This window comes from Lissotriton helveticus, chromosome 7 (assembly GCF_964261635.1).
Source record: "Lissotriton helveticus chromosome 7, aLisHel1.1, whole genome shotgun sequence".
Classification (NCBI taxonomy): domain Eukaryota; kingdom Metazoa; phylum Chordata; class Amphibia; order Caudata; family Salamandridae; genus Lissotriton; species Lissotriton helveticus.
The window spans coordinates 1,682,565,636-1,682,587,133 of record NC_136068.1 but is presented as its reverse complement, the minus strand read 5'-3'; the positions used below and the strand labels follow the sequence as shown (position 1 = coordinate 1,682,587,133).

The 21,498-nt window shown below is 47.1% G+C and overlaps 1 protein-coding gene across 2 annotated transcripts in view; it reads left to right on the top strand.

The window, feature by feature from the left end:
- LOC144767617 (putative methyltransferase DDB_G0268948) overlaps positions 1 to 21,498 on the top strand; it is a 365,886-nt gene that overhangs the window by 256,744 nt on the left and 87,644 nt on the right. For both annotated transcript variants that reach the window (XM_078651022.1, XM_078651023.1), the window contains one exon: positions 7,576 to 7,713. In XM_078651022.1, the coding sequence (XP_078507148.1) occupies positions 7,576 to 7,713 (138 nt within the window). The remainder of the gene's footprint in view (positions 1 to 7,575; positions 7,714 to 21,498) is intronic.

Genomic DNA, 21,498 nt, shown 5'->3' with positions numbered 1-21,498 from the left:
CTCATACTGGCAGTAACAGGCTCTGATTTTGCCCTGCCAACCAGGACCAGGGCCAGTGCGCTGATGAAAAAGGTGTATGGTAATTAGGTATATTTACAATTGGCTATGGCAGACTCCTGCAAGTCTCTAGTATATAATAAGACAAGGGGGTTTCAAACTACCTATAATTCCCTAGTATATAATAAGGCTGGGTAGTTTAGAGGCCCAGTAGATTTCCTGCACTATATGGAAAGATGCTTTGTATACCCTGACGAGGTAAAATCTGCCAATTTCATTTTACCCTATTGTAGATTATTAGCTCCACAGGCTAACATTGGAATATTTTATTTAAATATCAATATTTGTAGAAAGGGGTTTTAAATGTCATTCAAGGACTTAAAAAATTAGCAATAATAAATCCAACTACTTGCAACTGTTGTATTTATCACAACTAGCACAGAAAATAAGTTATAGGACTTTCTTTTCTGTGACCTAAAATACAGCCTTATAGTAGCCTCTCCTGATTGGCGAGCCTTAACAGGATTAGTCAAGCTGCTTTGGTGAGGTGATAACTGGCAGTTGCACAGAACAGGCCATGTTGGGGGCTGGCTAAATCAAAATTGGCTTCAAAGAGAGCAGGACAGTAAATAATGCCAGCCAGGCCTGTACACTCTTCCTGTACCCCCAGCCAGATGGCTGGACTGGGGATGGAATTTCAAGGAGGTGGAGGCTAAGAGTTAATGGAAATGCGCAACACCAGTGGGTCAGTTTAGCCAGCTCTTTCTTCAAAGGAGAAAAATTCTCCAGCTTGAATTTTAAAATACATTGCTTTGTGCAACAAGAATATGCCCCACTTTGGCAGAAGCTGTCATGCTTTTTGGTGGCTCTCTACGCCTCATTGGACAGGGGTGCTACCCTGCTTGCCACCCCAGACCATTGAATAAATATGTGAGAGCAATATAGCAACTCCTATTTGCTGCCTGAAACTACAAGGAGAGAAGGACAGCCCTGCTGGAACCCTGGCCTGCACCCCAAAGGATTGCAATCAGAAGGAGTGCTACTGTTGCACATTTGGAACTACAGCCCTGAGGATTTTGCATTGCTTCAAAAAGTATTAAGGAGTGGACTTTCTGACAATCAACAGGTTAACAGATCTTCCATGCACCATCTCCCTCAAGCAGTCCTCAACCTGTAGTGCTTCCAGTGAATTTTAAAGATTTGGCGTGGGGCATTGTGGGAATTGTAGTCCCATGCTCTCAAGGACCATCTCAGTGCTTCTAGAGCCTTGGATTTGTGTTTTGGACACATTGCACCTGATGGAGCAAGGATTCGCATGCAGAGCGACTTGCTTGTACTCAGCACTCTCTAATAACTTCTAACGTAATAATAAACATGTTTCGTGTACTAATATTTGCACCACACAAAAGATACTAGTATCTAGGTGAAGCTTTTCAATGTGCTTTTACTAACGTTAATCCGCTCGCATTAAAATTGCTGCTGCTAAGCGAGATTTCTTACTGCGCGTGTGTCTGTCACATTCACGTGACATGACGTATTCTCTGCTTTGGAGAAAATCTTTTGCTTCTGCGCACTAGAACTAAGATGGCTGCTCTGTGTTACAGCATGCATGAAGCTTGCACTGCTGCTTTTGCTAAGCTGTTCGTTCTGCTTAACCTATAATGTAATAGTTAAAATAAAATAATGGGAATAGAGTAGAGATAAGTGGTATACGGTACATTCATTTATTCTGTGTTCTAAAACTGTTTCTTTTCTATTTTTTATGTAACAACAATCTTGGGCCTGGGAGGTGCTATTACTCCATCTTGAAAACCCACATCGCTCATGTATAACACTAAAAGGAACTGAAGTCATCCAACCTTGAAGAAATGCTAAGCTACCGTGCACTGGAAGATGCGCCTGGGAAAACGAACTTTTGAACCCAAACGGAAGAAAACTTGTTAATATGTTATAACAATGTATTTCTATAAGAACATCCATTGTTGGGTGGAATAAAGATGCATGGGAAAATTAAATTGATGTGCGGGAACATTATTAAAATATTCAGAAGCAGAAGTTTCATTTTGGTATGGTGTGATGACCTCTCCCCGTCTCTTGTCCAATCAAATTTGGGTATCCTTACACTTGCAACATTGGGGGGTGGTACACTTACCATAAAAATAGTATAACTAGGATAGGCTTAGTTAGTTAATTTGTCCGACTTGTCCGAATAGCTGACCTGTCACTGACCCAACGCACTCAATAGGTGACCAAGAGCAGAGGTGCTGCAGAGCACTCTGGCGGAGAATTCGATGACCCAATCGGGGTTCTGGCTGTTAGCTGCAGTTAGCGCTGGCGTAGCAACTTTAACTGTGGGTGCCGGTCATAGCCTGTGGAGGTCCTGTCCTGATCCAAATCTGGTTGCACCTGTCCTAATTTCTGGTCGGCACCTGTCGTCTATGCTGGCACTTACACTTTGGGCTCAATCCTTTGACTAATCCGTGGCTAGGGTTAGTTCTTCACACCATTCTAGGTAAATATTCTATGTGGGTATGTCATTGTACTGTTTCCTTCTCTCCTCCTACCCTAATGTCAGATGATAAAAGTTTCACATAATTTCATATGCTATTTCCTTCTCTCTCCTCACCCTTTAATGTCAAATGCGTAAAGACTGCCTTATAAAATCTTTGCATATCTTCATTTTAATCGTTATCTTCCTGATTGAAAATGTCCTATTGCTTAATGCTTAAGACATTTATAGAATTTTAGATAAAGAGATTACACACTTCCCGAGTTTGTGGTTATTACATGAGTGAAATGTTATTTCTCTACCTATTATTCTAACACCTTTGATCCCTTAGGACTTTAGGTATCAATGACAAGTATTGGTAAGTCAATGGTATAGGTCCTAAATGAAATTCATAAATCACTGATTAGAGTAAGTGCACAGGTTACCTTATTAAAACTCACTACAGTTTATGTTGTTTTATGGGCCCAGGTGAGTATGGTAAACGGAGTCCGGTGACCCGCGCGCTCTATCACACCCATAAGAGGAACTTCAGAAAGATGTTCCCGAAGCTTGGAGAGATTTAGAGCAACTAAATGGAACAACCTGATGTCGGCAGTAAAGCCGGCTCAACGCGAGCCGGCCTGGATTTCAGGTTCGTCCCACTGTAATCTCCAGAGCTCATGACTTCCAGGAGTTGAACGGTTGCTCCCGCTGAACCAAGCCGGTGAACCAGCTGCGAATCTGGGCTGACTAAGTGCCTTCCTCACTGTCGAGAGAAAATCTTCTAGAAAAGTTTCGAAGTATGAAGGTAACATTTTGACCGGGGCCTTCAACTGAGTTTATCTGATCAGACCTCATTTGTGCCTCAATCTTTGACTTTGTCCCAGTCAAGCATGACCAGATGTCCCATGTTGTCGCTATATGTTTTTTTTTTTTCAAAACCAGATTTTATTGACATTTCAGATAGGGATAGGGAAACATTCACAGCACTCCAGACACTGGAGAGGCTGTAAGCAAATAATCATGAATCACAGTGGCAGCAATCAGTATAGGAAGCAGGATAAGACAAATGACATTACCCTCCCGGATCCCCCCCTCCAACCCCGCAACATCCCCCCGCCCGGTTCCCACCCCCGCCCTGTTCACGATGGTCACCAGGATTCAAAACAACATAATCCGTACAGAGATATTAATGCACTCTCACTCTTGCCCCAGCTCTCATGACAGTTGATCCACTGGCATATCCTGCTGCGGCGGCGGCTCCAGCCACAGCCCCCTATATTCTGCCCACCTCTTCCAGATTTTATAGTGTTTTCTGGGGCAGCCGCGGGCCTCAAACACGGGGCGTTCCAGTCCCATGCAATAGTCCATGCCCCGTTTCCAGACCCCAATCGGGGGCGCCCCAGGATCTTTCCAGGCACGGGCCACATCTCGCTTAGCAACTGTAAGACCCAGGAGCAAAAGATGCCTCTTATAGATGTTGCCGCCCACTTGCTCCAAGACATGCAGAAGGCCCAGCTGCGACGTGCGCGGAAGCTGCCAGCCCAGAACCTCATCCAAGCAGTCCCAAATACGCTTCCAATATCGTATAATGGCCCCACAAGTCCACACCGTATGCAAGAACGTGCCCATTTTCCTACCACACCGCAGACAGTCAGGGGAAGCAATCAGTCCAGCCCGCCACAGCCTCTCTCTCGTGTAGTAAGCCCTGTGCAGGTATTTAAATTGGATAAAGCGCAGCCGCACGGCGACAGCCGCCTCCCTCGGAGCCGCAAGAGCCTCCCTCCATCCTTCCTCATCAAGTTTGCCTACATCCCTCTCCCATTTGGGCCGTAGGCCATCCAGGGAGGACGCACAGTGTGTGACTAGGGATTGGTATATGCACGATATTTTCTTCTCTGTCAGTTCACCCATGAACAATTTAGCCTCTATGGGACTAAATTCTGGTAGGGAGTCCAACCCTTCCAATGCGGGGGAAATAGCATGGCGAAACTGCAGGTATTTGAAAAACTGGGTACTCAGCATTTCGAACTCGTCCCTCAACTCCTGGAAGGACTTAAGGGTCGTGTCCCTCATAACGTGACCCAACGCCGATATTCCTATTGAGTCCCAGCCACGAAACCCCGACAGGGTCGACAAGGCCGGCAGGCGGCCATTCTGCCACAGCGGGGTCTCCCCAGTCAGCCTATTCCACCACCCCATACGACTAAGTGCCCGACGCCAGACCTGAAAGACAGTTTGCGTAACCACCGGGAGCTTCTTCCTTTTCCCTGCCGAGTAAAGAAGTGTGTGCAGGGTGTCGGGTTCCATTAAGTACCTCTCCAGAGCATACGCCGGGTCGCCCCGATCCCCATACCACCATTCATTAAGTATCAAGAGATGGGACGCCTGGTAGTAGGATTGAATGGCCGAAGACGCCAGTCCACCGCAGTATGTAGAGAGGAAGCAGGTGCGAAGGGCCACAGGAACCGCCCCCCCAGCCCAGAGGAAACGGCCCAATACCGAATTGACCTGGCGGAACCATTGTGGCAAGATGGGATACGGATGGTTCTGCAGTTGGTAGAGCAGGCGCGGGAGGGCGACCATCTTAAAGATGGCCGAGCGACCATAAAGATTCAAGGGCATGCGGGACCACGTCTTCATGTCCGATCGGACTCTGTCCCAAACCGGAACAATATTACGCTCCCACGATACCCCGGAGATGTCAGTCAGGAATACCCCTAGGTACTTAAGGCCTCCCGTCCCTTTTTGTTGAACCGACGCCCAGGCACCGGGAGCCACCCCGCCGCCCAGGGTCCACAAAACAGACTTCCTCACATTGAGGTTCAGCCCCGACACCTCACCAAACACTCTCATAATCTCAAGAATTCTGGGGCCTGACCTGTCGAGGTCCGTAAGAAAAAACAGTACATCATCCGCATATAGCGCGATGCGGTCTGACGGCCCAGCCTCCCACTCGAACCCCTTCAGTTGTGCATCAATTTGCACCCATGCCGCAAGGGGTTCCATTGCGAGAGCGAACAGGTATGGCGAGAGCGGGCATCCCTGCCGGTGCCCCGCCCGACGGGAAAGGCGTCTGAAATCGCACCCGCCACCCGCACGGACGCCGTCAGGTCGGTATACAACAGTCGCACATACGAGAGGAAGTGAGGACCAAGATTCAAGCGGGGCAGAAGTGCCTGTAGGTATGTCCAGCTCAGCGAGTCGAAGGCCCTATCGGTGTCAGCCAGTAGGAGCGCCGCCCGGGTGTCGGTGGCTTTCATCATCTCCAGAGCCACTTGGGCCCGTCTGATGTTGTGCCTAGTGGCCCTGTGAGTACAAAGTGGGTGGTCTGCACACCGATTTTCGAAGTCCATCCATCGTTTTTTCACCTATTACTTTTTGCGTGCAACCTAGGTAGTGCTTTCCCTAATGCACTCATTTAAATACATCATTGTGGGGAGCATAAACATTATGCTCCACTCCCAGATGCACAGCATGACAGGATATTTTATCCACAATTTTTATACTCCTTTCTTTTTTCTCTCAAATTTTGTCCATGTTATTACAACGATATTCATTCTGCTTCATAATTTCCACATCCATAGCCCATTTGCCTCTTTGGAAGCTTCACATATTTCCACGTGCCCATCCAGACCTTCGTCAAAAATACGCTCCAATTGCAACAAAAAGTTCCGAGCAGCATGATTTTATTTGAAGCCCAATGCATTTCGGGCTGCGTCACCAGCCCTTCGTCAGGGGTCACTACAAATGAACCAATAAAGGAGAACCTATCAGTCATGAACGATGCAATATTCATGGGCCCCGGGGTCGCTATATGTTTTTAAGCAACAGAATGTTAAATCTTAAAAAATTTGGATCTTCGGTTCCCTATATTGGGTCTTTGTCATTTTGGCGTCATTTTAAAGATACAAATGTTTCATATTCTTATAAATGTGTGTGGGATTTTTATTGTGTGGTGTGTCTTACTTATTTAACGTATTGGTGTTTTTAAATGCTTCACATACCTGTCTCCTAGTTGCCAGCTACCAAGGGTTGAGCAAGGGAATCATTTATTAAGACCTTATCTGGACCTTATTGCTAGTAGTAGGTGCAGACTTACCCTTACTACTAATTCACCTCACAACAAAAGGATTACCTCAAAACTCAGGACCAGATATAGAGTTGGTAGGAGGTAATGGATATCGTCTCATTCATTCCACTCCAATGGCTTGACGAGTAGGTTTTTTCTCCAGATTTATTATTTTTTCCTGAAATTTGAGGTTTTCACTTGCCATTCATTATAAATCAATTAGAACAAGAGATCTGAGCACATGCAATCTTTACTCCAAAAGAAAGCTCCAGCAGTCCTCAGGTTCATCAAATCTTGTGTTTAATGGATTAGCACATTTCGCACCAGCCAACACGTGTTTCGTCTTTGGGTAAGCCACCCTATGACTTCCTCAGGGCTGTAAACTCAAAATTATTCGCTCAGCATAAAGTTTGTATCTGAATCATATGTACTATATCGTTGCTATTTATAACTGTAATGAACTTTTCACAATCAAATGGAATTTATAGGCATTAACAGTTTCAATAAAATCTGGCTCGTGCCTCCCGAGTTCGGGCCAGCGTCTCCGATTACCCAAGCACGGCGCGTGGAACCGCGTACTTCGAACGATTACTTCATTCAAATTACGTGGTTCCACACGCCGTGCTGTGCTCAGAGTTCTTTTTCTAATTGATGTTTACTTGGTGATGTGGGTTGACTTCCCTACTCCTTGGAGCACTGCATTGATTGTTTACATTTAATTTATTATGGATACTATGTTCCAGTGCGCCTAACTTCTCTTATTCACTCAAGACCTTAATGTAAAATAGATTATTTTCAGCAAAATTAGTTTGTTTCATTTCTTACTACCCTAACAAAAGAAATGTTAATTATGGATTCCAGGCAATTTTGCAGTTTACATAATTTAGACCTTATGTTTCTAAGCCAGGATCTCATATCATGACAATCACAATCAAGTTTTCATAATGAGGATGAGTTTGTCTGTCTATGATGAAAGTGAAATTCTACAGCTCATAACCTCTTTCTTGCATTTTTACAGAGTTACTAGGATTTTGCAGAAGCTCACCATGTCTGTTGAAGCACTGATGAGGCTGATGGAGTCAACTTGCATGTATCAAAACTTCCTCTTGAAGGAACCAGAAGCTGCAAAAGAGTTTGTGCAAAATCTGCAAGAAAGGTAGGGAAATGCACTTGCTATAGTTTTACAAGGTGAAAGTCTTTTAAGACATCTGGCAGGCCTTGTGAGCATGCATCAGAGCACATGGTATTCTGATAACAACTTGCAGTAGATCACAAGGAAACTAGGGACCTGGAAAATGGGTATCCAGGAATACTTGGAAGCTTTCCCTATAACCTTCAGATTGTGGTATTTCCTGTTTTCATTTGCTTCTGAATCGTGAAATATGAGTCTGTGGCCGTTAATTAGGATTGACCAGTTAAGACTCCTTTGCGGTGTGTGTTAATACTTTCTATGTTGTAGCAAGGATGCTGTGAAGGCGCCCAATTTAATGTAAATGACGGCCATAATTAGGGTGCATTGAGTCCGTCCCAACCCTGTCCCCTTTGCCACTGCTACTTCTTCACTTATGCTAGCTAAGTCCCTGTGGTTGTACTAAAGAAATAAACAGATTTAAAGCTACCTTGAAGTCCAGTACCAAATAAGAGAAGGTCATCAAGTTCAGGTGTACTTTTTGAATCTTGTTGCTTGGGTTGATGCATTAATGATGAGGAAAACAAACTATCTGTACTAAAATAATAAACTTCGTTTACATTTCTGTAATTAAAAATATGCAAATATTCACATTCCAAATGTTAGAAGCTTATACAGTTAGTTTTTTCCTTTGCATCTTCGTAATCATAGTAATGAATTTATAATCAGGATAACACAACTTCAAGTACTAGAAACCAGTAATTGATGAGTAACTCATGGTGATTGAGCCAACTTGAGAGATCTGCTGATGTCGCCCTCTCAATCCGAATACTTTCTCCTCACATTCTGAGCAAGATGGAGATGTGGAGTCTGTCCTTAAAGGAGTTATTGCATGGGCTGGAAGAGTCTGCTCATGCAGATTTTTTAAGCAAAGGCTTTTTCTTTTCTATAGTTGGCTTAAACCTTTGGACTTCTTATAAGTGGCTTGTTGTTGTACCCTTAGAGAGGATGGTGCTCTGAGCTATGCACGTTTAACCTGTGATTTCAGCGCAGGAATTGCCAGGTATTAGAAATTGGGTCACTGTTTGAGGGAGGTGTTAAAAGGTGATTTCCTAGCAGGTGTATGTAGGGACCTACCACTAGTAATAAGGCCACAATCACAAGATAAGGTCCAGTCAAGGTCTCAATAAATTATTCCCTTGCTCAACCCTTGGTAGCTGGCAACAAGCAGACAGGTGTGCAACGCATTTAAAAACACCACTACAAGAATAAATAAGACACTATACAAAATCCAACACCAATTTACAAACATAGGAAATATTTTTATGAATAAAATGACACAGAAAAAACTAAAATCCAATGTAGGGAGCCATAGATATGAATTTGCAAAGAATAAACACTTTCTAGTGCCTATAGATCAAAAGCACTGCGGTTTTGGAACGAGACGCTCCCTAGATTACGAGTCATTTTGTGATCTGGCTGGTGGGCGAGCGGGAGCATCTATCCCGCTGCAGTGCAGTTCATATGTGAGCCTTTGAACTGTAGTGCCGAAGGAGTGCCAAATCAAGTTCCTGCACTGTATGAACTTTACAGTCCATGCCGTGCAGCAACAGAGGTGCATGCACACTGGGGCACACCATGTGCCCCCCTGTATGCACCCTGAGGTACATGGCCACCTTACTTACCTGACAGACACACTTTTCATGACTGGATCATCGCCATGAAAAGTGTGGAGGTCAGGAAAGTCATGTTTGGCTGTGTTGTAGCAGCACCACTAGCATATTGCTACCCTGGCCCAACGCACCCACGCCAACCGATTGGAGATCCCTGGCGGTTGCGGAGGCTCCATGGAAGTCCGCTTGCCGAAGTTGTCATACGGCAGTCGGACTGCCGGTGTGGAGGTAACCACCATGCCACCACAGGGTTGGCGGTCCTATGGACCGCAAAACTCGTAATTAGGCCCTTAGTCAAATCTTTTGAGTTTTTTCTCTCGATGTCCAGCAAGACTCCTCGTCAAGTCAGGTTTCAAGTCAAAGACGGGGTCTTGGCTCAGCGCAAGGTCTCAGTAAAATCCTGGAAGTCTTGAGCTCCAGAGCTTTCAGCAGGAAATCCAGGCTGCGTCGTGGTTCGATGTCTGCTTATTGAGTCTCGACGATTAGTCAGTCACCTTATTAAGTTTTTTGACAAAAATTCCACAAACTTCTTCAAAATTCTAGATCTTCTTCCAGAAGATCCTTTCTGGATTTTCAAAGTGTCCTCAACACCAATCTAAGGGTCTAGAAGCTATGAAATGGTCTTTGGGACATTGGGACTACTTTTTCCAGAATGCACCTTGCCAGATCCTTAAAGTCCCCTGGACACTGTCAAGCTGGGTTTTTGTTTGTGGAGATAAAGCAGGTGGAGCTCTTTTGGCCTGTTGCTTTCAGGGAGTCCACTCCTTCACTTCTTGAAGCAAGGCAAAGTCCTTAGGGCTATAGTTTCACAGTGTGCAGCAAGTGCAGTCACTCAGAGTGCAATACTTTGGGTTGCAGGCTGATGTTCCAGCAGGGCAGTCCTTCTCCTTGTAGTTTCAGGCAGGGGTCTGAGATGTTGGGCTCAGCCCTGGCCCGGGAAGGGGAGAGCAGTGGGACACTCTTACCTGCACGAGCCATGGCGGGTATTCAGCTGCTCTCCCATATTTATCCATTGTTCCTGGTAAACAAACAGGGGGCACCACTGACCAATGTGCTGCAGGGTGACACCCAGAAATATGACAACTTTGTCCAAAGTCAGGTATATTCTTGTCCCAGAAAGCACTATTCCTTTAAAATGATCAAACTCTCCTGGAGGTTAGGATCTGAATAGCCAACCGACTAGAGTGGCTAACTTTCCCTAAAAATCCCTTTCCAGACCCTTTGCTAATTCAATGACTGGGGCTCCACATTGTCTGGGAGTGCCGGATGTGGAGGTGATCCTGTGTCCTGTCTGAACAGTCATTCACTCTTTGAAGACCAGTATTGCTACTCACCGCCATCCTGCCTTTTGCTCTGCAGCTACAGCTCTCCTCCTACCAGATGCTTGCACTGTCTCCTTGCAGGCCACTTCACACCTCATCAGAGCACTTTGACTCAGCCTGCCAGAGGCTGGCCAATCAGGGGAGGCTGCTGAAAGGCTGGATTTTAGTTAATCAGAAAAGCAAGCCCTATAACCTCTTTTCTGTGATAGTTATAATAAATCTAACCTTGGCAAGTTGTTAGATTTGTTCTAGCTATCATTTACAAATTATGAAGTCTATTTTGAGATTAATTCTATCAATCTTTATACTTTACCAAAGTATTACCATGTTAGCCTATGGAGTCTTTGATCAACAAAGGTGAATAATAACATTGGCTGTTTTTCCCTCACCAGGGCATATGGAACATCTTTTATAATGTCCCTGTTGGTAGCTACAATCAATCAGTCAATTTGTAAAGCGCACTACTTACCGGCGAGGGTCTCAAGGCGCTGAGGGGGTGGTGCCGCTACTATTCGAAGAGCCAGGTCTTGAGGAGTCTTCTGAAGGTGTGCAGGTCTTGAGTCTGCCGCAGGTGGGATGGGAGGGTGTTCCAAGTCTTGGCGGTGAGGAAGGAGAAGGATCTTTCACCGGAGGTCATTCGTATAATGCGGGGGACCGTGATGAGGGCAAGGCTAGCGGAGCGGAGCTGGCGGGTGGGGGTGTAGAAGCTGAGTCGGTCGTTGAGGTATGCTGGTCCGGTGTTGTGGAGGGCTTTGTGTGCATGGGTGAGCAGCTTGAAGGTGACTCTCTTCTCGATGTGAAGCCATTGGAGGTCTCTCAGGTGGGGGTGATGTGGCTGCAGTGTGGGATGTTGAGGATCAGTCAGGCGGAGCCGCTTTGAATGCGTTGCAGACGCTGCAGGTGTTTTGCCGGGATCCCTGAGTAGAGTGCGTTGCCGTAGTCCATTCTGCTGCTGACGAGGGCCTGGGTGACCGTTCTTCTTGTTTCGGTAGGGATCCAATTGTAGATCCTGCGGAGCATGCGGAGGGTGTTGAAGCAGGAGGAGGAGACGCCGTTGACCTGTTTAGACATGGAGAGGGAAGAGTCGAGGATGATACCCAGGTTGCGTGCGTGGTCAGTGGGTGTCGGTGCTGTCCTCAGCTTGGTCGGCCACCAGGAGTCGTCCCAGGCTGCGGGGGTGGAGCCGAGGATGAGGACCTCCCTTTTGTCCAAGTTCAGCTTCAGTCGGCTGTTCCTCATCCATTTTGCGATGGCCTTCATTCCTTCGTGGAGGTTGGTCTTGGCGGTGTGCGAGTCCTTGGTGAGGGAGACGATCAGCTGGGTGTCGTCGGTGTATGAGATGATGTTGAGGTGGTGCTGGCGGGTGACGTGGGCGAGGGGGGCCATCTAGACATTGAACAGCGTCGTGCTGAGGGATGAGCCTTGGGGTACGCCGCAGATGATGTTGGTGGCTTCGGCGTGGAAGGGGGGAAGGCGGACGCTCTGTGTCCTCCCGGAGAGGAAGGATGTGGTCCAGTCGAGGGCTTTCTCTCCTATTCCGGCCTTGTAGTGTAGTTCCTATATTCCCAATAGGCTCGGCGCATTGGAATAGTGTATCCTGTAGTTTAGACGGGACTGAAGTCGACTAGGTCTCTACTGAATATACTAGACTTAATTCTGTGTGTGCCAGCTAGCTCAGAGGTCACTAGAAACTTTCTCGAATGAACAGGAAGGGACTAGTTTCTGACAACCGCTTAAAACATGACAACTTTGTTTCCCAAGAATAATAAATATATCTCTAGAGTTGCGGAAACAATCGATAGTTATTTTACTCAGTCAATCGTGCATGCTTCGTTTCAGCAGAAGTGCAGAGAAATAGAGAGACGGGCGTTTTTAATAAAATATTTTTGGAACAGTCTTCTTTCTCAAGCATAAGAAATGAACTGTTGCAATCGTAAAATTTGCGGTAAAGTACAAAGCGTACAGTACGAAGAGTATTATAAAATATTATTGTAAAAGCATGATATGGTTTCTAAGCCATAAGAAACCTAAAATGCATAAAATACATACAGTGATAAATAATGACTAAAGGTACTCAACTGGTGCTTCTAAAATACGCCTACCCCGGTGTACCTAACCTAGGTCTAGTACAAGGGAAGAAGTAAGTGAGGTGCAGCCTAGTTTTAGTATTCTTTGTCAAGAATCTAATCCAAGAATTCTCTCAGGGTCTAATCAGCTCTGTACCTTGGTTTAGAATGAAGGAGGTCTTGTATCTCTCTCTCAGGACTCGATTTCCCAGCAACCCGCAAGGGTAGCCTTGGAAACACTGGAGCTGGATTTCTCGGCTGGAGAAAGTACAGCGTTTCTCAGTGCGTCAGCTGGAGGGTCGGCTTCCTTCAGGACTTGCTGCAGCAGGGCGTGTTGGGCAAGTAGATAGTCGAACTGCTCCAAACCACCGTGTGTTTGTTTGGACAAGTGTGGGCATATTTATACCTTGAAGGTGCCGAGTTTGACGTAAGAGTGGACATAATAACATCATTAGAGACTTAATTCTCTGAAAACTCCATGAGTTCTTGGATAAATTAATATTCATGCCAAGCCGTATTAGGACTACTTGAGCTATGTCTTAATATGGTTATGATTTCCATGCCTATATAAGGATACCATTAAGGATGGGCGAAATTTGTGAATTCGCGTTCTGAGAATTCCCGCGAAATCGAATTCGCAATCCGCAAAATCCGCGAATTTGTGCGAATTTGCGGATTTTTGTTTTTGTGCGTGTTTGCGGGGTTTTTTGCGTGTTTGCGGAGTTTTTTGCGTGATCGCGGGGCTTTTTGTGTGTTCGCGGGCAGCATGCATGGCGAAGTTACCCATGCGGTCGTGTATGGGCACAGCCCCCTCTGGTTCACCACTGCCACCCTCTGGTTCATCACTGCCACCATCTGGTTCACCCCTGCCACCCTCTGGTTCATCACTGTCACCCTCTAGTTCATCACTGCCACCCTCTGGTTCACCACTGCCACCCTCTACCGAGACCTTTTGTGACGCAGCGGCAGCACAAAAGATGCGCCATGGTGCTGGGTATTAACAATGTGACGCATCTGAGAGATGCATCACGTTGTAAAGCCCTGCGCCATCAGGAGGCGTTCCAGCGCAGGAGAGGGCGTTCCTGCGCAGGAACGCCTCCTAAAAGTGGCTTTAGTGAAATCTCAAGATTTCACTCAGTCACTTTTAGGCCAATGCTGCATCAAAACCCTGCGCCTGCTTGAAGCAGGCGCAAGGCTTGATGCAGCATTGGGGAGATAGGGCCCCCCAGAGCATTGCTGGAGCTGCGTCGCAAGCGCGACACAGCTCCAGCAATGCGCTGCTTTTACGGCACAGATGCGTGACGCATCTGTGTCGTTTTTGCCACATGGTGCGCCGCATTGTAAATGCGGCGCATCATGGGTGGCGGAGCTGCGGCGCACAATAACTGGCGCATCAAAGGGGATGCGCCAGTTATTGTAAATCTGCCCCTATACATTTAGCCAACGAGGGAGCACTTACTGATTAGACAGTAGAAAGTACTCCAGTTGTGTAGAGGTATTGCACAAAAAGGTGGCCTCTTCGTGGACAAACACGCAGGGCGGTATTCATTCTGCCCCCTGTTAGACTCGTTTTTTGTGCCCTTCTGGCCTCTGTTAGACTCGTTTTTTGTGCCCTTCTGCCCTCTGTTATTTCCTTGTTTTTGTGCCCTTCTGTCCTCTGTTAGACTCGTTTTTGTGCCTTTCTGCCCCGTTAGACTCGTTTTTTGTGCCCTTCTGCCCTCTGTTAGACTCCTTTTTCCCTTGTTGTTCTGCCCTTCTGCCCTTTGTTAGACTGCTTTTTGTGCCTTTCTGCCCTCTGCATCACCACATCATCACTCAGCGCTACCCCAGCATCACTCAGCACCACCACATTATCACTCAGCACCACCACATTATCACTCAGCACCACCACAGCACCACTCAGCGCCAATACAGCATCACTCAGAGCCACCACAGCATCACTCAGCACCACCACATTATCACACAGCACCACCACAGCACCACTCAGCACCACCACAGCATCACTCGGCACCACCACAGCATCACTCAGCACCACCACAGCACCAATCAGCACCACCACAGCACCACTCAGCACCACCACAGCACCACTCAGCACCACCACAGCATCACTCAGCACCACCACATTATCACACAGCACCACTCAGCACCACCACAGCATCACTCAGCACCACCACAGCATCACCCAGCACTACCACAGCACCACTCAGCACCACCCCAGCATCACTCAGCACCATCCCAGTATCACTCAGCATCACCACAGCACCACTCAGAATCACCACAGCACCACTCAGCACCACCACAGCACCACTCAGCGCCACCCAGCATCAATCTGCGCAACCATTCAACAACACCTGGTTCAAATATGTTCTCTCAATGTTTCAAACTTTATTACAAATGTCACAAAAAGATGTTAATATTTCACTTCTGTTCTTGGATTTTCGTCACAATAAAATACACTGAACAAAATCTTCACAAAAGTTATTTACAAAAGTTTAAGCTATTGCCATTATAAAATAAAATCACTTTTATTTAAGTATTAATTATTAAAAAAAATTAAAGCCATTGTAATTTGTAATATCAATACAGCTAAGTCACGTAAATACAAACCATGTTGCATTACAAATGCTATTGGTGTCACATTTGCGAAAGTTATAACTATTGACATTGTAAATGACAAAGCTATTAATTTATCTATTTTCAAAACCAACACATAAATAAAAAAAATTGTCATTTACAAGACCAATAGCTCAAACTTTCCTAATGCGAGACCTATTGCATTGCAAATGCTTGTTTTTATATCTGTCAGTGCTTCCTGTTGAGGTTTAATTATCGTGACCGGCGCCTCATTGCCTACTTGTAACTATTCTCTGACCCTACTTCAATGGTCAGAGCAGGGTCAGAGAATAATTGCAAGTAGGCAACGAGGTGCCAGGAAGCACTTACAGGCTTACAGCAGCAGGTGCCCAAGTTGAAGTTAATTTCTTTGTAACCCTTTTGTAAAAGGTTATAAAAAATTAGCTTCAACTTTTGCACCTGCTGCTGTAACCCTGTAAGTGCTTGGCTGAAAATTCGTCCCCGCTGATTCGCGGATTTTACCGTGATTTCGCGAGATTCGCGGATCGCGAAATCGCGGAAAATCCGCAAATTCCGCGAGCGGAACAAATTTTCAGCCCATGCTTAGATACCATATTTTATACCTATATAAGGGCATGAATCAGGAAAATTTACTAGGGTCCTAAAACAGCCTCTTGGAGACGTGTCTTTAGTGTGCGGTGGCAGACCGTGTCGAAGGCGGCTGACAGGTCCAGGTGGATGAGGGCAGTTGTCTCACTGTTGTCTAGTTGCATCCTGATGTCGTCTGTGGTGGCAATGAGGGCTGTCTCGGTGCTATGGTTTCTTCAGAAACCGGACTGGGAGGGGTCCAGGATGTTGTTGTCTTCGAGGTGTTGAGTCAGTTGTGTTTTGACGACTTTCTCGATGACCTTCACCCGGAACGGGAGTAGGGAGATGGTCCGGAAGTTCTTGAGGTCATTGGGGTCCGCCTTGGGCTTCTTGAGGAGTGTGTTGATCTCGGCATGCTTCCACCCTTCCGGGTAAGTGGCTGTCTCGAAGGAGCAGTTGATTACTTTCCGGAGTTGGGGTGCTATGATTGCGTTTGCTTTGTTGAATATGTGGTGTGGGCAGATGTCTAACAGGGATCCTGAGTGGATGGCGTTCATGGTCTTGCATGTTTCGTAATCGTTTACGATGGTCCAGGCAGTCAGGTGGATGGCGCGGGTGGTGATCGCCGGATGGGTGGTGTCTGGCGTAATCGGTGCGGTTGTGGTGTTAAAGCTGTCATGGATGTCAGCGATCTTGCGGTGGAAGAAGGTGGCCAGAGAGTCGCATAGTTCTTGTGAGGGTGGGATGTTGTTGGTTATGGTGCTGGGGTTGGAAAGTTCCTTGACGATGCTGAAGAGTTCTTTGCTATCGTGTGCGTAGTTGTCCAGGCGGGCTTTGAAGGAAGATCTATTGGCTGATCTGATGAGGTGGTCATGTCTGCGGGTGGCGTCCATGTGGGCTGCGTAGCTGTCCGATGTTTGTTTGTGGATCCATTTCTTTTCAAGTTTCCGGCAGGTACATTTGGATGTCTGGAGTTCTTAGGTGAACCAGGCGGCTTTCTTGCTGGTGCGACTGTTGGATGGTTTCTTGAGCGGGGCGAGGGTGTTGGTGCAGTCGTCGATCCAGTGCCTAAAGTTGCGGGCGGCGGTGTCTGGGTCGGTGGGTGGGTTCTGAGCGAGGGTGTCAGCAAGCCGGTCCTCGGTGACCTTGTTCCAGCAGCGGCAGGGAAGCTGTTGGGTGTGATGGTGCGTGGTTGGTTTCTTGTAGGTAAAGTGGATGCAGCGGTGATCCATCCAGTGGACTTCAGTGGTGTGGTCAATGGAGACGCGGGTGCTCGTGGTGAAGATGGGGTCAAGTGTGCGGCCGGCAGTGTGGGTGGGTGCGGTGACCAGTTGTCTGACGCTGAGGTTGGCGAGGTTGTCGGTCAGGGTGCCGGAGTTGGTGTCGTTGTTCTTCTCGAGGTGGAAGTTGAGGTCCCCGAGGAGGATGTAGTGCGTGGATGCGAGTGCATGGGTGCTGGCGAGGTCTGCAATGGAGTCGCTGAACAGTGGCCGGGGGGTCTGTAGACAAGGGTTGCTCTGAGGGTGGTGTTGGGGTCAGTGTGGATCCGAAAGTGCAGGTGCTCGGCAGTGCTGAGGATGTCATCTGCGTGAGTGGAGACCTTGTGGGAGGACTTGTGGATGATGGCTATTCCTCCTCCGACTCCGTTGGCAAGGTCTCTGCGAGAGATCTTGTAGCCATCGGGGATGGCTATTGCGATGTCCGGTGCCAAGGAGTCGTTCCATCAGGTCTCGGTCAGGAAGGCAACATCTGGGGCGAAGGTGTCGAGTAGGTCCCATAGCTCAACGGTGAGTTTGTGTGCGGAGCGGGTGTTCAGGAGTATGCAACGGAGGTGGTTGGGTCCGGTCCTTGGTGGTTTGGTGGTTCTGTCATAGGTGAAGCTGCAGTTGCGGCAGGAGAAGGGTCCTTGTGTACGCTTCGGAGCAACCTGGAAGCAGGTGTGATGTCATCCGGCATTGAGTGTATGGAGTTTGCTGGTGTCGCAGTGGAGTCTGGCATCGTGGTGGTCATGGGATCCTGGGGTTCTGGTGCTGGGCGCGGTCCAGGCGCCCTCTGCACGCGTCCGCTGTGCGGCCGCTGCGCGGCTTCCACAAGAGCGGGGGAGGGAGGGAGGAGCAGCTGGGAGACAGGAGCGGGGTGGCGAATGGGAATGCAGGGGGGCGGGGCTGCAGGGATGCAGCGGCGGGAAAGGACGGAGAGGATCAGCCGGTGAGCACCGGGGGGAAACCCAAAAGGAGGAGGAGAAAAACAGTTAGCCAGGCAGAGGGGCGGAAAAAACAGGGAGCAGGAACCAGGAACTCAAGTCACGAGGCACAAGCAGCTGGTAGCCGTGTAGTGGCGAGGGGAGCGACCTGCCTGCGAGCAGGGTCAAAGGTCCCAAGGAACCCTACTCCTACCCCAGGTGCACTCAGGGGAGACTGTAGGGGTGACTTTTATATAAAAATAAGGTAGTTTGAGCCTTTAAAAGTACATTTAATTCCAAAGTCAAATTTGAATATAATTTACTTTTAAAGGCAGCCTTGAAAGCAAGGCGCCTTAAAAATGATAGTAACCAACCCAGCAGTGCATACTTAAGTGCATCGAATCTACTGGGCCTATAAACCTACATGCCTTGCCATATATTAGGAACTTACAGGTAGGTTGTCAGTACCAATTGTAATAATACCTAATTACCATATACTTTTAATCAGCTCACAAGTCCTGGGTCTGGTTAGCAGAGCCCAGGGCACAATTCATAAAACCAGCATTTAGTAGTCGCAATGGGACAAGAAGTTCGGGGGGACACTGAAACAGGTCCTGGTTTCTCACAAGGTGTGAATCCCTACTCAAGCAACAACCATGATCCTTGTCAGGGTGAAGTCACAAGCAAACCCCAAATTATTCTGTGCTCAACCCTCTGGTAGCTTGGCACAAAGCAGCCAGGCTTGACTTAGAAGCTGAGTAAAGCATTTATGCAGCACTTCAAACAGTAATAACGTGAAAACACAACAAAATAACAATCTCACCACATTAGAAAATAGACTGAAAAGACCAAAACTACAAAAATACAATCAGTTGAACCAGAGATATGCAATTTTAAAGATATCAGTGAATACAAGTGTGAAAACGATGTATTAAACCCAGATATCTGAAGGGGTGAATGTTTTGTTCCGCATTCCGTCCATTTTTTGCTTTTGTTACTTTAAGTTGGAAGGGTATGCCCAGATGTGGGCCCCATGTTCACCATGCCACTGGATTCAAGCTAGCCTGGCTAATGAGGGATGATAACCTGAAATCAGCCCCAGGTTGCTTGTTTCCGGTCCAGGGAGGACCTGGCCAGGCAGTTCAGGCTGAACTGTTCCCATGGGGAGCAGGGTCAAGACTAATTTGCATATGGCTGGGTCCAAACAGGGGTGGTGTGGTGAGCAAGAAGAAGATGGATTAAACCCAGATCTGTGACTGGGGATGAATGCTTGATTTGTTCAGCATTCCGTCCATCACTTGCTCTTTTTGCTGCAAGTGTGAAAAAGCATAAAACACCATCTTTGGTTATCTGGTGGTGCCGTAATGAGATAAAGTCACAAGTTCAGGCTGACTGTGATGGAACACCAGCTGGATACAGGGAATCAGTTAGGCTTGCAGAACAAGAGTACCTTAAATTCTCGTTGCAGAGTAATACAAAGTCCTTGCATTGAGTTGCGCTTGCCAGGGAAAAGAACCCGTCTACTTGGAGCTTGCAATGCGAAGTCCTGTGTCAAAATGTGCTACTCACAAAGTAAGTGATCGTCAATAGGAGTTTGAATTGCGAGGTCCGATGTCATCATTGAAGGAGCCACTTTTTTGATATCTAGATCCATCCAGACCCTAGATTCATCTATTGGGTGCAATCCCTTTTCCGATCATGGGAAGGTAGAACTGGAAGTTAGTATTAGCACAGGAAGCAGAGGCCAATCCAGGTGGCAGCTGGATCGTACTCTGCTTCAGAACCAGGAGTGGGTAACTGGGTTGGGGGCTTGGATTGCGGAATATTTTAAAATCAATAACGATACAGCTGAACCATTTACGGTTTGGGAGGGGTTTAAGGCCGCGGCTCACGGTCAGATAATATCTTTTACATCGGCCTTGGCTAAGGAGAGGAAATTAAAAATATCTATGCTCCAAAAAACTGTAGATAAAGAATACGCCCTTCAGATCCGTCTACACCCAGATCAATTGGTACAAGCAAAGGCAGAGCTAAGAGACTTTTTTATCCGGGAAGAAATTAATAGTTCTAGAACCTTCCAGCAGAGGGTGTATGAGGATAGCCAGTTGGTGGGCAAGCTCCTGGCTAATTCCACGAGGAAGAGACAGGAGTCCGCCTCGATAGCTAAAATTAAGGATCCCACAAGTGGCCAAGAATTAGTGAATAATGATCTGATTCAAAAGGCTTTTTTGGAGCATTTTGGTCGTATTTATACCACCAAATATCCGGTGGGGGAGGATCAAATAGTGGAGTATTTCTCTAACATAGAAATCCCGAAGATCTAGGCCAATCGGGCTTTTGAACTTGGGATTGTACTCTGCTTCAGAACCAGGAGTGGGTAACTGGGTTGGGGGCTTGGATTGCGGAATATTTTAAAATCAATAACGATACAGCTGAACCATTTACGGTTTGGGAGGGGTTTAAGGCCGCGGCTGGACTACGGCAATGCCCTCTACGCCGGAACCACCGCGAAGCTCCAGAAGAGACTCCAGCGGATCCAGAACGCCTCAGCCAGACTCATCCTCGACATCCCACGACACAGCCACATCTCCGGACATCTGAGAGACCTGCATTGGCTCCCCGTCAACAAAAGAATCACCTTCCGTCTCCTCACCCACGCCCACAAAGCCCTACACGATCAAGGCCCGAGCTACCTCAACAGTCGCGTCAACTTCTACGCTCCCAAACGCCAGCTCCGATCAGCCAGTCGCGCCCTCGCCGCCGTCCCCCGCATCCGAAGAACGACAACAGGAGGAAGGTCCTTCTCCTACCTGGCCGCCAAGACCTGGAACTCCCTCCCGACCGACCTGCGCCTGACCCAAGACCACCTCTCCTTCAGGAGGAAGCTCAAGACCTGGCTCTTCAAGCAGTAGCAGCACAACCCCCCCCCTCAAGCGCCTTGAGACCCTCCGGGTAAGTAGTGCGCTTTATAAATATCTTTGATTGATTGATTGATTGATTGATTGATAGGGGAAATAGTAGACTCTATAAAAGTTACAGCAGGGGCGAAAGCCTGCGGGCAGGACGGATTTCCAATCGAGTTTTTTAAAACCTTTATAAAGGAATTATCGACATCTCTTAAGAATTTATTTAATCATATTAAACAATGTGGATTGGTACCTGCATCCTTTAAGGAAGCAACTATAGTATCATTTGTTAAAAAAGATAAGAATCCAGAAGATATTAACTCCTATCGGCCTATTAGCCTTTTAAATTCATATTATAAGATCTTAATGGAAATCTGGGCTCGTCGCTTTGTATATGCTGCACAAGAAGTTATACGTCTCGACCAATCTGGATTTATAGCTGGCCGCTCAATGGCCTCAAATACTGAATTTTTAATTCAGGCACTGGATTTTTTCAACATT